At 50.4% G+C, this 16,240-nt stretch overlaps 1 protein-coding gene and 1 long non-coding RNA gene across 9 annotated transcripts in view; both read right to left on the reverse strand.

The window, feature by feature from the left end:
- SPEN (spen family transcriptional repressor) overlaps nt 1-5,160 on the reverse strand; it is a 56,539-nt gene extending 51,379 nt beyond the window's left edge. For all 4 annotated transcript variants that reach the window (XM_031613312.2, XM_031613311.2, XM_031613309.2 and 1 more), the window contains exon 1: nt 4,992-5,160. In XM_031613312.2, coding sequence (XP_031469172.2) covers nt 4,992-5,074 — 83 coding nt within the window. In that variant the 5' untranslated portion in view covers nt 5,075-5,160. The remainder of the gene's footprint in view (nt 1-4,991) is intronic.
- An 806-nt stretch (nt 5,161-5,966) lies between these two features.
- Nucleotides 5,967-13,201, reverse strand: LOC116242656 (uncharacterized). 5 transcript variants are annotated; one of them, XR_016459451.1, is made up of 7 exons: nt 12,944-13,201; nt 12,044-12,095; nt 10,753-10,802; nt 9,534-10,282; nt 9,383-9,445; nt 8,797-8,963; nt 5,967-7,083 (listed from the first exon to the last, which is right to left on the reverse strand). It is a non-coding gene; the product is annotated as an uncharacterized LOC116242656 (long non-coding RNA). The 5 variants fall into 5 exon arrangements; XR_016459450.1 differs by having other exon boundaries at nt 10,550-10,802; XR_016459448.1 differs by having other exon boundaries at nt 10,550-10,802; nt 11,514-12,095.
- Nucleotides 13,202-16,240: the final 3,039 nt, after the last annotated feature.

A 16,240-nucleotide genomic window follows, 5' to 3' on the forward strand; every position in this document is an offset into this window, starting at 1 on the left:
TCGACAGCCCTTCCCTCATCCACCAGGTGGGTCACTCAATCTCAGAAGAACAGCAGGTTGGTCAAGGAGGACCTGAGTCTCGTGAACCTATGCTGGCTGGGCCTGATCCCCAGGCTGCCTCAAACGTGTGTGTGATCTCACTCAAGGTAACCTGCTCCATAACCTTCCCTGGAACTGAGGTCAGGCTGACAGGCCTGTCGTTCCCCATATTCTCCTCATAACTCTTCTCGTAAACAGGAGTTGCACTGCAAGCCTCCAGTTCTCTGGAGCCCCTCCAGTTGAGCAGGAACTCCGACAGATGGCGGAAAGCAGCTTGGCTACCACCTCCTCCAGCTCCCTCGGGTGGATCCCACCCGGCCCCATGGACTGTGACCATCCAGGTGGATTCATGGGTGTCTGTTTCCACCTGAATCATGGGGGGTTTACTCTGCTCCCTATTCCAGTCCAGGTCAGGGGATTGAGCACCCTGGTCTGACTTTTAAAGACAGATGTAAAGAAAGCATTGAGAACCTCAGCCTTTTTTTTTTTTTTTTTTTTTTAAATCATCAGTGGTCATGTTTCCTGTTGCTTCCAGTAAAGAACGGAGATTCTCCTCAGCCCTCCTCTTACTGCTAATATAGTTGTAAAAAAGTTTTGTGTTATCTTCTACCCCAGTGGTCACACTGAGTTCAAGCTGGACTACTGCCTTTCTAATTTTCTCCCTGCATATCCTAACAACTTCCTCGTACTCTCCCCAAGCTGCCTGTCCCTTCTCCCACAGCAGGCAGGCTCTTTCTCTACTGGAGTCTCAGCAAAAGTTCCCAGTTCATCCACCCTGTTCTTCTTCCCCACCAGCTCATCTTATGACACAGGCAGACAGCCTACTGCTGCACCTGCAGCGAGTCCTTCTTGAGGAATGCCCAGCCTTCCTGGACCCCTGGACCCTTCAGGACTGAATCCCAAGGGACTCTCCCTACCACCGTCCTAACAGCTTGAAGGCCATGCCCTGGAAGCTCAAGGTTGCAGTCTGGCTTCATCAAGATTTGAGAACTCCACCGTGCCACGGTCACCCTGCTCAAGGCAGTCCCAACCTCCCACCGGTCCTTCTCAAAACACCTCCCAGCACCTTTCTGATACGTGGTATGTAACAGGTGAAACTTCACAAGCAACAAGCATCTCCTCCTGCAACTCCTGCGTGCTACTGCAGCAAAATAAAGCTCGAGGCTCACGTTGGCTCACCAACGTGTCTCAGAACTGCAGCCCGCCCTCTGCACAGATGGACACTGACTTCCTTTCCCATGAAATGCCAGCTGGTGCTGCTGGGCCCTCAGCACAGACAAGGACCTAATTTTGGACACACCTTAAGACTACATAAGGTCATCCGCTGGAGGACTTGGCACAACTCGCTGTCCTATGAAAAGCACTGGGGAAAGAAAAAAAGTCAACAAGACTATCAAGAACAGCTCCGGGCCTTTTCTAGTCCCGTTTTAGCTTGATGAATGGGCTTAATATCTGCGTATTCCTCACAAGGACTGTTAAGTTCTCCATCCACCAGTCTGCTCTCAGCTCTCACAGGAACGGGTTCCACACAGAACCCAATGCTTCCATCAACCCAGATGCAGCCACAACAACCATCAGGCTCTGACTGATGCGTCTCCCATATGCGTAGAACAGTCTCGTTTTGCTCATAGGTGGCACAGACAGGCGAGAGGCAATCCATCTGAAATGGCATTAGGATTACTTCAGCGTTGTACCAAGGGAATTTAGAGCAATTACAAGAAACACCAGAAGCCAGCGAAACTTCAGAGCGGTATTTCAGAGATAACAGAAGCCGCTTTCCTCACATCACAAATGAATGTAGGCTGGACCTCTGAAGGAACCTCAGCGAACAAACAATGCTGGAAAGGCTCAGCAGACAGCAGAATTTTGTAGCCAAGTGACCCATCCACTTATCTTTCAAGCACGGCCCAGCATAAAGAAACTTATAACAGAAGCTTAGTCCAAATCTGCGCTTCGTGCAGCTCTTCATTAAGTTTCTTTGCAGTAATTACAGGCATTTCCCCGGCCAGCGCGGCGTCACCAAGCTGCCACCTCACTCCAGTGTGTGCAAAAAACTGAGCACGGGGCAGCCTGAGGAGCAGTGACTCTCACAGCACTGAGGAATCATGCTTACATTCCTCAAAACCAACATCTCTTACTCCAGGGGCTGGTTGAACACGGCGTAACCAGGCCTCAATGCTGCCCAGTAGCCCAGGCCCTCAGCAAAGCACAAGCAGAAATCCCACCTTCCCTCCAAAGGCTCTGAGCTGTGCTATGAAGTACTGTCACCTCAACAGTGAACACCTGACAGAAAAAAGCCAGGAATGGGACATTCTGTATCCATACCTCAGCCTCTTCCCCAGATAAATGTCACAACTGAACAGGGATCTCTACATGCAAAGCTGATTTAGGAGAACTACCCACGTGTTTGCATCTCAAGTGATGCCCAACAACCATAACTAGATTATAAGCACTAAAAGCTTGGGAACGTTCTGCAGCAGCCATCCTGCAGTTGTGCCCAGCACAGTGCTACCATTCCATCACCACTCTCAGCAGTGCTGCACAGGGCAGGAGCAGGAGGTGCTCCCAGGCCGTGTCCTCACTCCCAGCCACCAGACACAACATTTCTTGTAAACTGACCGACTGCTGCTTGGAAGCCACTGAAAGAAACACAGACTGTCCATTATGGCCAGATCTTGCTCCTCAGAGCAGCACTGACAACACAACACACTGTAGAAGGCAGCCTGCATGCCTCAGAGCAGGGACCAGGGTGGACAAAGCCCTCTGCTTTCCCACAGGGAAACGCTAACAGCTATTTATCTGTTCCAAGAGAGCTCTGGTTTGCAGCGTAATGGCAGTAATTTTGAAGGAGAACGTCTGCTCCTGAAATCCAAGGTGTCTCACAGTCCTGGTTGCCACTCTGAACGTCTTAATTCTCCCACAGAAGGCACGATGGCATACCGAAATCACACGGCTTGCAATTAAGAGGCTTTTACTCCTCTCACCCTTTGAAACAGCAATAAAGGGACAAAGCCAGGTTAACCGGGAGAAAACACGGGGAAAGAAACTACAGAAGGCCAGCACTAATGCTGGGGACAAACACTACTATGCTTAGTTGTGTTGTTCTGCAGGCTGCTGAGCATCTGTTTCAGTGATGGTGGATGACTCTTCTCCTGCGAGTCACGGCACCGTTAGCTGGGGGAACCCAAAGTGATTGCAGCCACTGCTTCCCTGCACCCCAATGCCAGTTTGGGGTTTGCTGTGCATCAACACCCATTGCTTTCGTGTTCAGGGACGCCTTAGGAACTCACTGAAAGAAAATACAGAGCCTTAGAATGAAGTCTTTCAGAAGGGAGCACCGCCAGTGAGAACAAAACAAAAGCCTGGATTTCAGTTTGTTACAATACAGACAAAATCCCTCTTCTTAACCCCTCTGACTACTAAGACAAAAAAGAAATGTATTCATTCCCTCAAAACACCTTTTTCACCTTAATTCCTTCTCTCTAAAAAAAAAAACAAAAAAAAAAACAGTCCTAAGATGGCAAAGCCAAGCAAGGTTCCCAGAGCAAACGGGAGTAAACGGAACGGGATGAGAGCAGGAAGAAGAAATAAAACAGCACCCCCCCACACTGAGCGCATGGACTGAAGTTTCAGGAGACACCCCTGGGTTTTGCTCCTACCGAAACAAAATGGTTGTGTTTCAAACTTGCTCCAAGCACAGCCTGTGCAGCAGCAGATACGGAAACTGCAGCTGAGTGGGAACGCAGGCAGCCCCGCGGGTAGCACAGAGCTCAGGGGGCAGCGCTGCTCCCCGGCCACGCCGTGCCAAACCCGAGGAGCGCATCCAGGCAGGGGAAGGCTGGCAGCAGCACCGTGCCCGCAGCACGGCTCACAGCCTCCGCTCCACAGCCTCTCTCTGCTGCTGCTTCCACGTCGCGGCCGTCAGCACACAAAGAGCCCGGCTGCTTTGTGCGGCTGTACCTGCGGCTGCCCATTACCTGCGGGTCCCTGCACCCGGACCCAGCCTTATGGAATGGATTTTAGCCCCGTGTTTACTCGTGTAACGTCAGCCTCTCTCCCAACGCATGAACGCTGAGAAACGTTTATCTTTGGAAAAGCGTCGAGAGATGCTGGGAATGGAGGGCTCTGCCTGGCAGCAAACCTCCTCCTGCAGCCGCCAATCGAAACTCGCAGAGGTAAAAACAACCGAAAAAAAAAAAGAAAAAAAAGGAAAAAAAAAAAAAAGGGGAGGGGGGGAGAATTCACAATTCCTAGCCTGCCATTTTTTCACATCCATCTCCAAGCAACAGTGCCATAGCAACTTTTTCCTGCTTTAACCTTACAAAAGCGGAGGGCTGGACAAAAATAAGACTCGGGAACGTCGAATTCCCGCTCGCGTTCGGCTCGCCGCGCTCGGAATCGCGCAAAGCCCGAAGCGTTCCGCGCCGCGTTCCGCCGCACGCCGCGGGCTCGGAGCTCCGTCCGCACGCACGGCCCGTCCCGGGGAGCCCCGGCCGCACGCACGGCCCGTCCCGGGCCCCGCCGCCATTTTAGGGCCTGGCTGGAGGCAGCCGCGCTCGGGCAGCGGCCCCGCAGGCATCCCACGGCAGCGCGGCCCGGGCCGCCATCTGTCAGCGCGGCGCGGCGCGGCTCGCGTCTATTTTTCCCATGGTGACTCACGACGAAGGACGCGGCGCGGAGCGGCGGAGCGGCGGAGCTCCGGAGGCGGTCAGCGCCCCGCGCTCAGCCCCCAGCGGCCGAAGCCGCGCGCGGCGGCGCCGCCGTCCCGGTGCGGGCGCTCGGCGGGCCGCGATGCGGAGCGAGGCTCCGGGCGGCGCCGAGGGCGGCGCGGTTCGGGGCTCCCGGCGCGGATCGCCGAGCGCCGCCGTGGACGGCTCCGCGCTCCCCGCGCGGCTGCCTCGGTTCCCCCCGCCCGCCGGACCCCTCCCGCCCGCCGTCGCCGCCCCACTCACCGCTTGAAGTGCTCGATGATCTTCTCCTCCCGCACGTTCTCCGGCAGGTTGCCCACCCACAGGTGCCTGGTTTCCCGCACCATGCTGCGCGCCGCGGGGCGAGCCCCCTGCCCCGGCTCCCGGCCTCCACCGCCGCCCCCCGCGCTGCGCCGCCGCCGCCGCCGCCGCCTCCTCCTCCGCCGCCTCTTCCGCCGCGGGGCCCCGCCGCCCTCAGCGCCGCCGGCTGCCTCCCCCCGCGGCGGCGGCCCCGGCGGACCACACCATCCCCCGCGGGGGGGCCCCGAGGCTCGCGGGCCGGCTGCGGGGCGGCGGGCTGCCCCTCGGCCGCTTTTCTTCCTCGGTGCCTCCCCCCGCCTCGGCCGTGGCTCGCTCGCTGCCTCCTCCTCCTCCGTCAGCGGCAGCGCGGCGCCCCCCCCTCTCCTCCTCCTCCTCCTCCTCCTCCTCCTCCGCGCCCTTCGCTGCTCCGCCGCCTCGGGCCCGCTCGCCCCCCCCCCTCCTCTCGCGGCGCCACACGGGGGCCCCCGCGCAGGCGCAGTGCGCGCTCAGGCGCGCGGCCCCGGGGAGGAGGGAGGGGCGCGAGCGCGCAACGCCCCGCGGGAGGGAGGGGGAGTGCGCATGCGCGGGGAGCGCAGGGAAAACGGGAGGAGCGCGGTGCGATGCGACGTGACGGAGGGGTTTTATTGCAAAAAATCCAAAAAAAAAAAAAAAAAAAAAAAAAGCTGGGATGGGAATCGTAGATAAAGGAATTACGGCAAAAAAAAAAAAAAAATTGGAAGTGCGAGCCGATAAACGGGAGCTGCGACGGAAAGTGATAAATGCACGAGGTGGGTTGTGGAAAATAAGGGATGCAAAGACCGGGGCTGCGATGCGAGGTGAGGAGTGAATGCAGCCGAAGGGATTGCAAAAAAAACTAAATAAATAAGACGTGCAGCACAAAGAAATAAAGGGGGGCTGTTGCAAAAAAAGTGGGGCTGCGATACAAAATGAGTGGGGAAAAAATGGGATGTGGTGTGAAAGGTAAAGGGCTGCCGTGCAGAAATGGGGCGCAGGGCAAAAGGCATCGAGGTTCTGCCCGCTCCTCACCATCCAAACCCAGGAGAAGGCAAACCCAGCACAGGGCAGACCCAGCACTCTCCCTTCACTGCAATCAGCAAGTAAAAAATTAATTGTGGTGCGGGCAGACGAGGGCCCTGTGATGCAGAGCCTTTTATTAGCCTATAGCGCTGTTTATCTCTAATGGCTCCAAAGTTCAGTGCCATATGAACCCCGTGGGCTGGCTGTGGGCCAGGCTCTGGCACTGCAGGAGCTCACCAAATCTCACCATGGGCACCGTGCTGCCAAATTCTTCCCCTGACCAAACTGCGGTTTGAGTTGGAAGGCGCCCATAGGGATCGGGTCCAGCAGCAGTCCCAGCCGTGGGGCTGTAGGTCACTTCCCTTTGCAAATCTCTCCATGTAAGCAGCCCTCTGACGCACGTCAGCCTGAGCCTCGGCAAACCTGAGCCTTATCCCCAGCTCTGCCTCTAATCCCACAGAGGCCCCGTGCCTCAGTTTCCCCCATGATGGCGGGTGTGAAGCTGCTCTGCTGAATGGAGATGGACTGATTAAAAATAAAAAAGGAATAACCTCTTGCATGCAAACCATCTTTTAGTAAAGCGTGCGACCAAGCCACACACACACAAGGAAAAGCATTGCAGTGCACTCTACCACACATTTCTCCATGGAAATGGGCTCAGCTTTTTGATTTAATGGGTCAGAAACCCCAAAGCAGTAACTACTGGTACCTTCCTTAAGGGATTCCATTTTGGAGAGAAAGGAACCTCTCCTTCCCCAACCCGTGTGCCAGCTGGCTTTTCCACACCAAGTTTTCCCCTAGCCAGGTAAGCATGCCTCCTATGACAGCATTTCCAAACATTTTCCTCCCTCCCTGCCAGGGAAGCACCTCTGAGGGACTAAAAAAAAAAGCCACACGGTCTCCCACGTCCTTCAAAGAAACCTCATGCAGGGTCACTGCTGTCACACTGCAGGCAGCCTGGCTGGAAGGACATCCGCAGTCAAGGAGCTGTCACAGACAGCTGCAGACAAAAGAAAACCTGCAGACAGAAGAAACGGTTGAAATTAGTACTTAAAATGTTCTGTTTACATGAAAGCCAGCTGGAAAAGGAGCGCATAGTCTGGCCCGTGATGCAGAACGAAGCTCTGGATCATTCCAATGCTCTTAGTGTGCTTTGGGGGGAAGCTGTTCCCAGTTGCAACGCACAGCCGTGCTTGGGCAATGCTGCTGTAACCAGATCCCTCTCACTCATCTGAAGACTTTAAAGAACACAGATTGCAGAGAGTGTGACCTGCATCTCAGAAGGCCAAAGGGACCTCAGTAAAGAAGGTGACAGCAACTGGTGTCATCCTGGTCACTGCACAAGGACCTGTGTGCAGCCTACTGGCAACAAGCTTGGGAGCAAGCATCAAAGGTCAGCACTTGATCCTGCAGCCCTCCTACTCAAACAGCCCAGAACAGGAGACTCTGTCCAGCTGCTCTCCATCATCCAGCATCTCTCATCCACCAGCACACGCTAGGGCAGAGCCCAGGGCTCTGCAGGGCACTGTTTAATTGCTCGTCCACACAGTGAGTACAGTGAGAACCCAGCTATCTGCAGGCACTGTGGCCAAACACTGTTAAAACATCTGCATGTTTCTTATCACCACTTGGAGAGGATTAACATGCCAGACCAGATATTAATGAGGGAGCAGGTTATAAACCCATCTCAGCTTGCACACTGTGTTCACATCAAGAAAAGCAAAGCAGGAGCAGGACAGATCAAAAGAGAGCCATTAAAGGCGTGAGAAAAACAGTGCTGCCATATAAGGAGCTAATAAAGTTAGCAGCTCTCCAGTTTGGAGGAAAAAAGGGCAGGAGGATCAGAAAACATCCTTGGGGTTCATACCAAAAGCAAAGGCAACAGCCAGAGGCAGCCTACCATCTAGCAGCAAACGTGGATAAATAGAAAGGCACTTTACAGAGCAAGCCAACAGCTCTGCTCATACATTTTTAACATGTAACACAATGTTCATAACATTTCTAACCCAGTATCTTACCCCAAGTGGTGGAGCTTGCTAAAAAATAAAAGATTAGATATGGAACAAGGACAGCAACAAGGACTGTTTGCTAAAACCATAACTCCCTACAATCAGCCCTGGCTCTGCTTTGTGAGCTCACAGCATTGCAGCTGGAGAGTGGGGCGGGAGGCATTACTCTGCTCCCCACAGCTGGGGACACCACACTGACCAGACCTGCACCGATTACAGCGCTCGCATTCACAGCACGCAGCGATTACCCTCAGTGTCCAGTAAGCATCCAGCTTGCTTTGCTTTGTGCAGAGAAATGGTGTGTTGCTCAGACAAGAGCTCTCAGACACTCAGGGCTCTGCTTTGTTCGAGCCGGTCAGCTCCACCAACATCTTGCCATGAGGCATTTTATTGACATGTCTTTCCTGCTCATTGACTATATTTATTAACACAACAGTATGGCAGCTGAATATCAAATTGCCAGCCAAGCTTTTATCTCATTTTTTAAGCCAGCCTGAATTGCTGTGCTAATTTTATTGCATACCCATTACGTTTTATGCAATGGATAATTTTCTCCAAAAAGGAATCGGTGCTTTTTGATATTTGGGCTCATGTGTTGCCAAGACAGAGGATAGTGGCTAATGTGCTGATAACGCTTTGAACGTGAAGCCTGATTCTGAATCCTAAGCAACAACACAAAGTATAGGATTTGAATTAATAAAGCTATTGATTTCAGTCCTTGCCTCTTACAGGGTAGCGCTCCAAGTCTTCACGACGTGTTAACTCTGTCCAGAGCATCCCTTTGAGTCACTGCATCAGCTGTACCAGGATTCTCTGAGTTCTTTTCAAGCACTGCTCCCAGCCAGACTCCACGGTGTTCTCATCCACACAACACAGGGGATGAGAGCTGCTGCAAAATAATGCCACTGTGGCCAATGGCTGAGCATCAGCTACCTTCTGCAGCACAGCAAGCACAGCTCAGGAGCCCCTGGAATTTGATTTATGCTGAACCCATTTGTGTGTGTGTGTATATATATATATATATATAAAAGCACACTTCCTTTTTCAAAATACGTTGCTACCCAAAAATAGATGTTTCTTCAACAGCAGAGCACAGAGCAATTGCTAAGCCATGCAAGCAAAGCACTATGTGCAGTCAGAGACTGCAAAAGAACTCACTCTTGCTTACTGCATAGTAGAATTTTTTTGAATTAATACCTAGTTTTTCACCCACTGTTAGGAAAATAATAGAAACATTACAGTGCCAGCTTCTGCACTGGTTCCTTTTGCCCCCAAACATCTCTGCAACCACATCCTGAAGTGCTGTACCTGCTAGTTTTTTCCAAATGTGAAGCATTTCATCCCCTAGGCAGAGGGCTTCTGTCTTCCAGGCTGCAAAACAGAACGTTTCAGGGGAATAAGATGAAAGGAGGAAAAAAAATGAAACCCACCTGGTTTGACTACTGCAAAGGATACAAACCTCCTAGGACTGGAGAGATCACTCTGTATCCTGTATGTTGCCATGTTTAACACACAGTTACAGTGCATTACCTCTCCATGAAAAGCCTCACATGCAACGCCCAGCAGGAATGACAGAAATCTGGCTGGAGATGTTCCAGGACAAAGGTTTAAAACAGTGCAACCCTGTGAGTTGAAAGCTGCTCTTCTTCACATTCCCAATCACATCTGATTGTCACACCCAGAGCAAAATAAATAGCAAGCCAGCTATCTTCAGTGCTTTTGATTCACCATGTTGGCATTGAAGTCGCATCACTGTGTTCTAAGTGAAGAAGACTGAGTGCACACTTGTGCTACTGCTCTCTCACTTCAGGGAAAGGCAAAGAAGAAAAGTACTTGTGCATGGAGACCTACTGTATTGAAAAGGAGAACAGTTTCTTAGCTAGCTTTGGCTTTCACTTTACGTCACCAATAGCACTGCAGAACTCACAATGCACGCTTATGCTTTTTCTACCTCTTTGGTGTAATAGGAAAGCTTAAAAGGCTGCAGTTCCGCCCATAAGGAAGAGGAGCAGAGGTTTCTATCACTCACTTGCTTTTTGCACTAGAAATTCAGGTTTTGTTTAGCTTGGAAACCTCACAGATGTCATTCTGGTAACTCTTCAATCCAAAGCATGCAGTGATAGAAGTCCAACACTCCCAAGGAAACAGTTATCCCAAACTGCCAGAGAAAAGTAGCACAATTCCTACGGGGTATCAGGGTATCGTGACCTGAAAAACATGAAAGCATCCCAAACAGTTTGTTGGTCCCCTGTACCTGCAGGCCAGCAGAGGCCCCCAATCAGCACCAGGCATATCTCCAAATACATCCCTAACAAGAGGAAAAAAAATGAATGTCCTTTTCAGGCTCGTTTAATTCAAACACAGATGAGCCTTTTTAGGATCACAAGCAATTGGCAGTTTTCACATACATCATGCATCAGCTTCTCCCAGCTCTCCATCTCACTTTGAAATCTGGCCTGGACATCTCATACTTACCCTCAGCTAAATTTTTGCCAGAAAAACATAAAGTCACAGCTGTGCTCCAAATCACTGCAGCAACCAGGCAACGAAATCACTGCTCAGAAAGTGTTGCTCCAGCTTAGCAGGGTAGGGCCCCTCCACTGGTCAGCCAGCGGCACTCACACAACACCAAAGCCCAATATTCTCATTGATGAAGGCTAATGAGGAGGTGCCAATACCTGCTCTCCTTGCCCACTGCTTGGACTGTGCATTTTGAAGTCATGGTGATCTAGGAGAGATCAAAACCAGCTGCTTTTGATTACCTTCTGCCACAACAAAAGAAATTACACCCAGAAAGGAAGCATTCTCCTTCCTTCTGGCAAGTAAGCACAACTTTGAGGAATTGAGTAATAAAGCTGTGGCATCTCATGGGAGCAAGCTCACAGGAAAAATAGTTCAAGGGGACCCTGATCTTCAGCAACACCATTTAGCACGTTGCAACGCTCCCTCTGATGTCTGTGCATTTCATTTGCCTGAGCAAAATGAGAAGTAATAAACTATTGCGTGTAGGTCTGTTTGCTGGTAGGGAAAGGGGCCCCACAGTTTTACTCCCTGGAGGCACCCGCTCTCCCCACCCCTTTTGTGTGTATTTTTTTTTTTTTTTTTTTTAATGTGCCACACATCAGCACAATGCTGACAACTGCATTGTATGCTTTCTGCCTATGCAGCAATTCAAGAACACACAACTCTGGAAGGTTTTTTTGAAACGGGAAAGGGGGAGGGAGCTGTCCTTTGCTATCCTGTTTTAATTGCACAACTCGCTCCTCTACATGACCACAGGAAAGGGATAAAAATAAACGATTAAAACCAGTACTGTTTTTATCATCCAAAAGGGTCAAACTACGTCTTCTCACAAGACACAGTCAGTTGTGCTTAGAATAAAAGCTACCACGAGCAAGGATAAAAAAGCACAGTTTATTCTCTGGCATTGGAACCTTGCCTGTCCTCCTCGCTGTTGTTTCGGTCTCCTCCTTTCCACACCTGCCAGTGCAGAGATACTGAAAAGGGAAAAGGGATGGAAGGGGAACAACAGCCAGCCCGTCAGCTTTTCCACCTGCCAGCAGCAGCTTGATGGAGCCTGGTGGCACTGCTCCAGGAGCAGCGACCCGAGCACATTACCAGCCCTCCCAAATAAACTACTGCTTAACATCACACACACCAGCACACGCAGCCTCCTTTAACTATAATGATGACTAATCCACAGCCTTTTTTTTTTTTTTTTTTTTTTTTTTAATAATAAGGCCACAAGGCAGAGCTTCTTCCAGAAGCAGCAGCCTTTTCTTTTGTGAAACAGTACAGGGTGGGAAGGGGAAGCCCTGGGACCTGCTCATGCCCTCCAGAAGTAACCACAGAAACATTGTGGCTTTCTGTGGCGGTGCACAGCACTCACACAACCAGAGCACTGTGCCTTACCCTCCTCAGCAAGGCCAGCTCCCACTGCCCAGCTTGCTGCATGTTTACAATACTCACAGAGAAGCTATCTGCTGCAGAGTGGGAGTTACACAAACAATCCTGCATTTCCCTGGGAGGAAAAAAAAATAATAAAAATTAGGGCAGAAGACAGCTTTCACCCATAACATTGCAACATTCCCCTACACTACTTGGGTCAGGGAGGGGATGCAGGGTTGTGTAATTGAAGTGGAGCATCTGCATTAGCTCAGTGGGCCCTGTCCCCTGAGCAAGGTCACGTGCACTTGCATGGAGACACATTAGTGCTCGCAGCCTGCTTTAATGCAAAGCTGTGGTCAGACCGCAGCGCAGCCAGCACTAAAGGAGGTCACCTGGGGACTACAAAGAAGTAATGAATTAAAAAAAAATAAATAAATCCATATGCAGATGTTTACTGACAAGCAGGCAAGTCCAAATCTTCGCTCTGCAAAAAGCAAGGAGGAGCACAGCAGGCTGAGAAATAGCAGCCTGGTTCCCAGGACAAAGACAAATATCTGCATCTACAGACAACACCAAACAGATTTAGGTTACAGCTTTTACCAGCCTCCCTCCTCCCAGCTTTGCAGCCCTGAAACCCACCGGATCTGCCGTTATTTTAGCACACACCGACTCCAGCTCTCCCTGATGTTTGGTGGCACCGTGGAAATACTTACCCACCTCACAGGCAGGGCTGTGAAAGCTTACATTTGTGAGAGTTTGCAAATGGTTTTGAAAGCCTTCCAAGGAAGGTGCTGTAGGATCGTAAATCCTTCCCATTATTAATAAAATGGAGCTATTGTTCCAGCTCTAATCAAGACTTGTCTCCAGCTGGGCAATTTTAAAATGCAATTCAAAGCATACACACACACACACAAAACGATCATGAGGAAGCTGCAACACACAGGCTGAGAATAATAAAAAAAAATAATAAAAAAAAATCACCGAAGCAGCAAGCTGTTCTTTGGAGGGGGGATAAAAAAATAATAAAGCTGCTATGTGAGATGAATTCCAAGCAGCAGAACATCGGGGTGGGGAAAAGCTCCCTCCCACTGCCTGGGAAAGGTCACTTCTGCCCTAAGCAGCAGATCAGGGCTGTGGCACAGTGCGTGCAAGTGAGCCCAGCCTCATCCATCTCCATCAGGAGACATCTCTGCTTTTAATTTATTTAGCAAAGGGGGAGGAAACGGAGTGTGTGTCGGGGGGGGGGGGGGGGGACGGGCGGGCGGGGGTGAAACAAACAAAAAAAACCAACTTGCAAACACCTCCCAGCACCCTCTGCAAGGATGGGGAAATGTAGTGAGGGGGAGAGGCTTGGAAAGCGTCCTGAACCAAGGAGGGAGGGAGAGAGAGAGGGAGGTGGTGCATCCTCCTCCTCCTCCACGCCTGCCCGGCTGCGGCAAAGCTCCGCAGTGGGTGCTCCCCTCCCCCGTGCATTTCCTCTGCTGTAGAAACTTCTGGAATCGGCAGCCGAGCTGGGGAGAGGAAAGCAGAGCAACCCTGCTGCCCGCAGAGGGGGGAGAAAACAAGCGAGCCATAGAGCAGGCAATAAAAGGGAGAGGAATGCGCAGCACCAGGGCACGCGCGTCGCTCCGTGCATCACGTAGGGCAGCCCGCGGGGCTGGAAATAAAGCACAAAAGCACACAAATGGTGGTGCGTGCAGCGCTGGATGGTGGGACAAGGAGCTGAGCCCTCCTCCCGGAGCCGCACTCAGCCCTGCCACTCAGTTCGGCTCATCCGTCCTCATTTCGGTGCAATGAATTCAGTGCCTGCCCGATTGCATTGGCAGCGTCAGCTGCTTTTTTTTTTTTTTTTTTTTAATAATAATTAATATTATTTTCCTTTTTGGTTCTGTTTCACTGTTTTATTTTTTACTTTTTTTTTTTTTTTTTTTAACCTTTCATTAAGAAATCCTTCCCCAACATCCCAAGGGAAATCTACACCTCTGTGGAACAAATAAAGCATTCAGGCACCAATCTCCACCACGGACTGATCAAATGGGCAGCTGGTTGCTTTTTGCTCGTTTTTACCTTTTTCTTACTATTATTTTTTTGTCTTTTTTTTTTCTTTTGGGTGTGCACATGTAATTTTTTTTTTTTTTTTCCCTCTTGCTCTTAGGACAGTAGAAAGCCAATGGAGGAAAACAAAGGTAATAAATATATAAAATCCAAGATATGTACGGGCCAAAGTGAGAGTAATTGTGTGTAATTGGATCATAGCATTGTAGGTGTGTGGCTTTGTTCTGCAATCCATCTCTGGGATAAGGAGATATATAGAGACATGTGGGAATAAAGAGCACCTGTACGGCCCTAAATCTGTATTTAAAAAGAAAAAAAAAAAAGGTATTTTAGGCATGAGGCTTTTAACAAAGGAGGGGCGATGCTACACTGTGGTGTGGATACAGGTAAAGAAACATTACAAACAATAAACAAAGGAAAGAAATACGCGTGGTATCGAGGCTGCAGCCTCTACCGAGCACTGGGACGTGACAGGATTTGTGTTTGTTTTTTTTTCCTTTTCTTTTCTTTTTAGCAGTATTACCACATCTGATCACACCACATGTATGTTTTTAATTACCAGAATGGTGGCTGTGAGGAGGCAGTTCCTTCCTTCAGTCCTCGGCTGTTCGGGGCTTTTTTGGTGTTGTTTTGTTTTGGTTTTTTTGGCATTTTCCACGCGGTGAGGACAGCAAAGACTGCAACCCCTGCGGAGGAGAAAAGCGGAGGGGGGGAAAGAATGAGGCATCAAGCTATGGAAATACCCACCTGGGAGCGTGCGTGTGGAGGGGACGGAAAGAGCAGCACCGACCCCAAAATCTTCACGCTACGAGGGGAAAAACACCTCAAAACGGGACGGGAGGGGAACGAGGGGCCCTGAGGCCCTTCCCTCGCTGCCCGCCCGCCGCCATTTTGTCGGCGCGGCCTCGCCGGGCGCCATTTTGTGAAGCGAGCAGCGGGCGGGGCCCTGCAGTACCGCGGGCGGCGCTGTGCCGCGCGGCCGCCTGCCTCCCCCTCCCCTTTCTGTGAGGAAAACATCCTCCGTTTGCTCATTTTTTAACCCCCTTTTATTTTTTATTCTATTTTTTTCTTCCCCCCCCCCCCTCCACAAAATGAGGAGGTTCCGTGATGTTCTTAAAACAGGGTCGAGAAAAGGGGATCAGGTCTCCTCAGCATCACTGCGTGCAGCCACTCGCATTAAGCAGATGAAATCTGTGAGGGAAAGTTTGACCTTACACAGAATTAAGGGGCGTATTTAATTTCAGAAGATATTCCCCTCACCCTTTGCTGATGTCCGTGAGCTTCCCTGACAGACGGACGCCTCCTGCTTTCTTCTATATAAATATTTTTAAATAAAGCACGCACCTATGGGCTCCAATCAACACCCCAGTGAAATAAAGAAGAAAATAAACTGCTCCAAGTCAGAGCTGGGCAAAAATCCTTAATTCCATCTGGAAAACCAGGGCTGCAGGATGCTGTAATCCACGCTGCTGATGGGATGGATGCTGTCAGAGCTCCCTTGTGTCTATTTTCAGAAATAGGGTGGGTTGGGTGATTTTTTAATTTTTTTTATTTTTGCCTTATTTATTTATTTCATAACCCAGCATATAATTTGCAGCCTGGTAACAACGCTTGCATAACGGGATGCATCGATATATATATATATATATATATTTTTTCCTGGCATATGGAAAACACTGCGTTAAAAATAAACGCTGCGTATGGAGGGGATGATCCAGGCAGGTCCTGCTGTGGGATCCTCTGTAAACAGATCTCAGGATAAAAGGACAATAGCACAGCGTTATTTTCATTGTGGGTTTTTGTTTTTGCTTTTTTTTTTCTGGGTGTTTTTTTTGTTTTTGTTTTTTTTTTTCTTTTCTGTTTTTGTTTTCATCCTGGCTATGCTCCAAATCACGAAGCTGGAGAATTTCAGGGCTCGCGCTGCTCCGCTTATTTTTAACCCAGAACAATTCCAGCTGCTTTCCAACCCTCCCCCTGAAGCAGAGCGCATTTCAGGAGAGCTGCTGGCTTTTAGGTTGTGTTGAGTGCAGGGAAGTGCAAAAAATGGGTCCGAATGCTTTGCCAGAAAGGATGACACTGCAGCAAGCCAGCTGGGACATGCTCACAATTAACTCAGGTCAACCAAAGGGGGTGAAAAAAAAAAAAAGGTTTCCTCCAGCTCTAAAATCCATTAAAAAAAAAAACCAAAGCACTGTTGCCATTACTCCTTCTCCCTTCTCGACC

The sequence above is a fragment of the Phasianus colchicus genome, chromosome 22 (genome assembly GCF_987193195.1).
Source record: "Phasianus colchicus chromosome 22, bPhaCol1.hap1.1, whole genome shotgun sequence".
NCBI lineage: Eukaryota > Metazoa > Chordata > Aves > Galliformes > Phasianidae > Phasianus > Phasianus colchicus.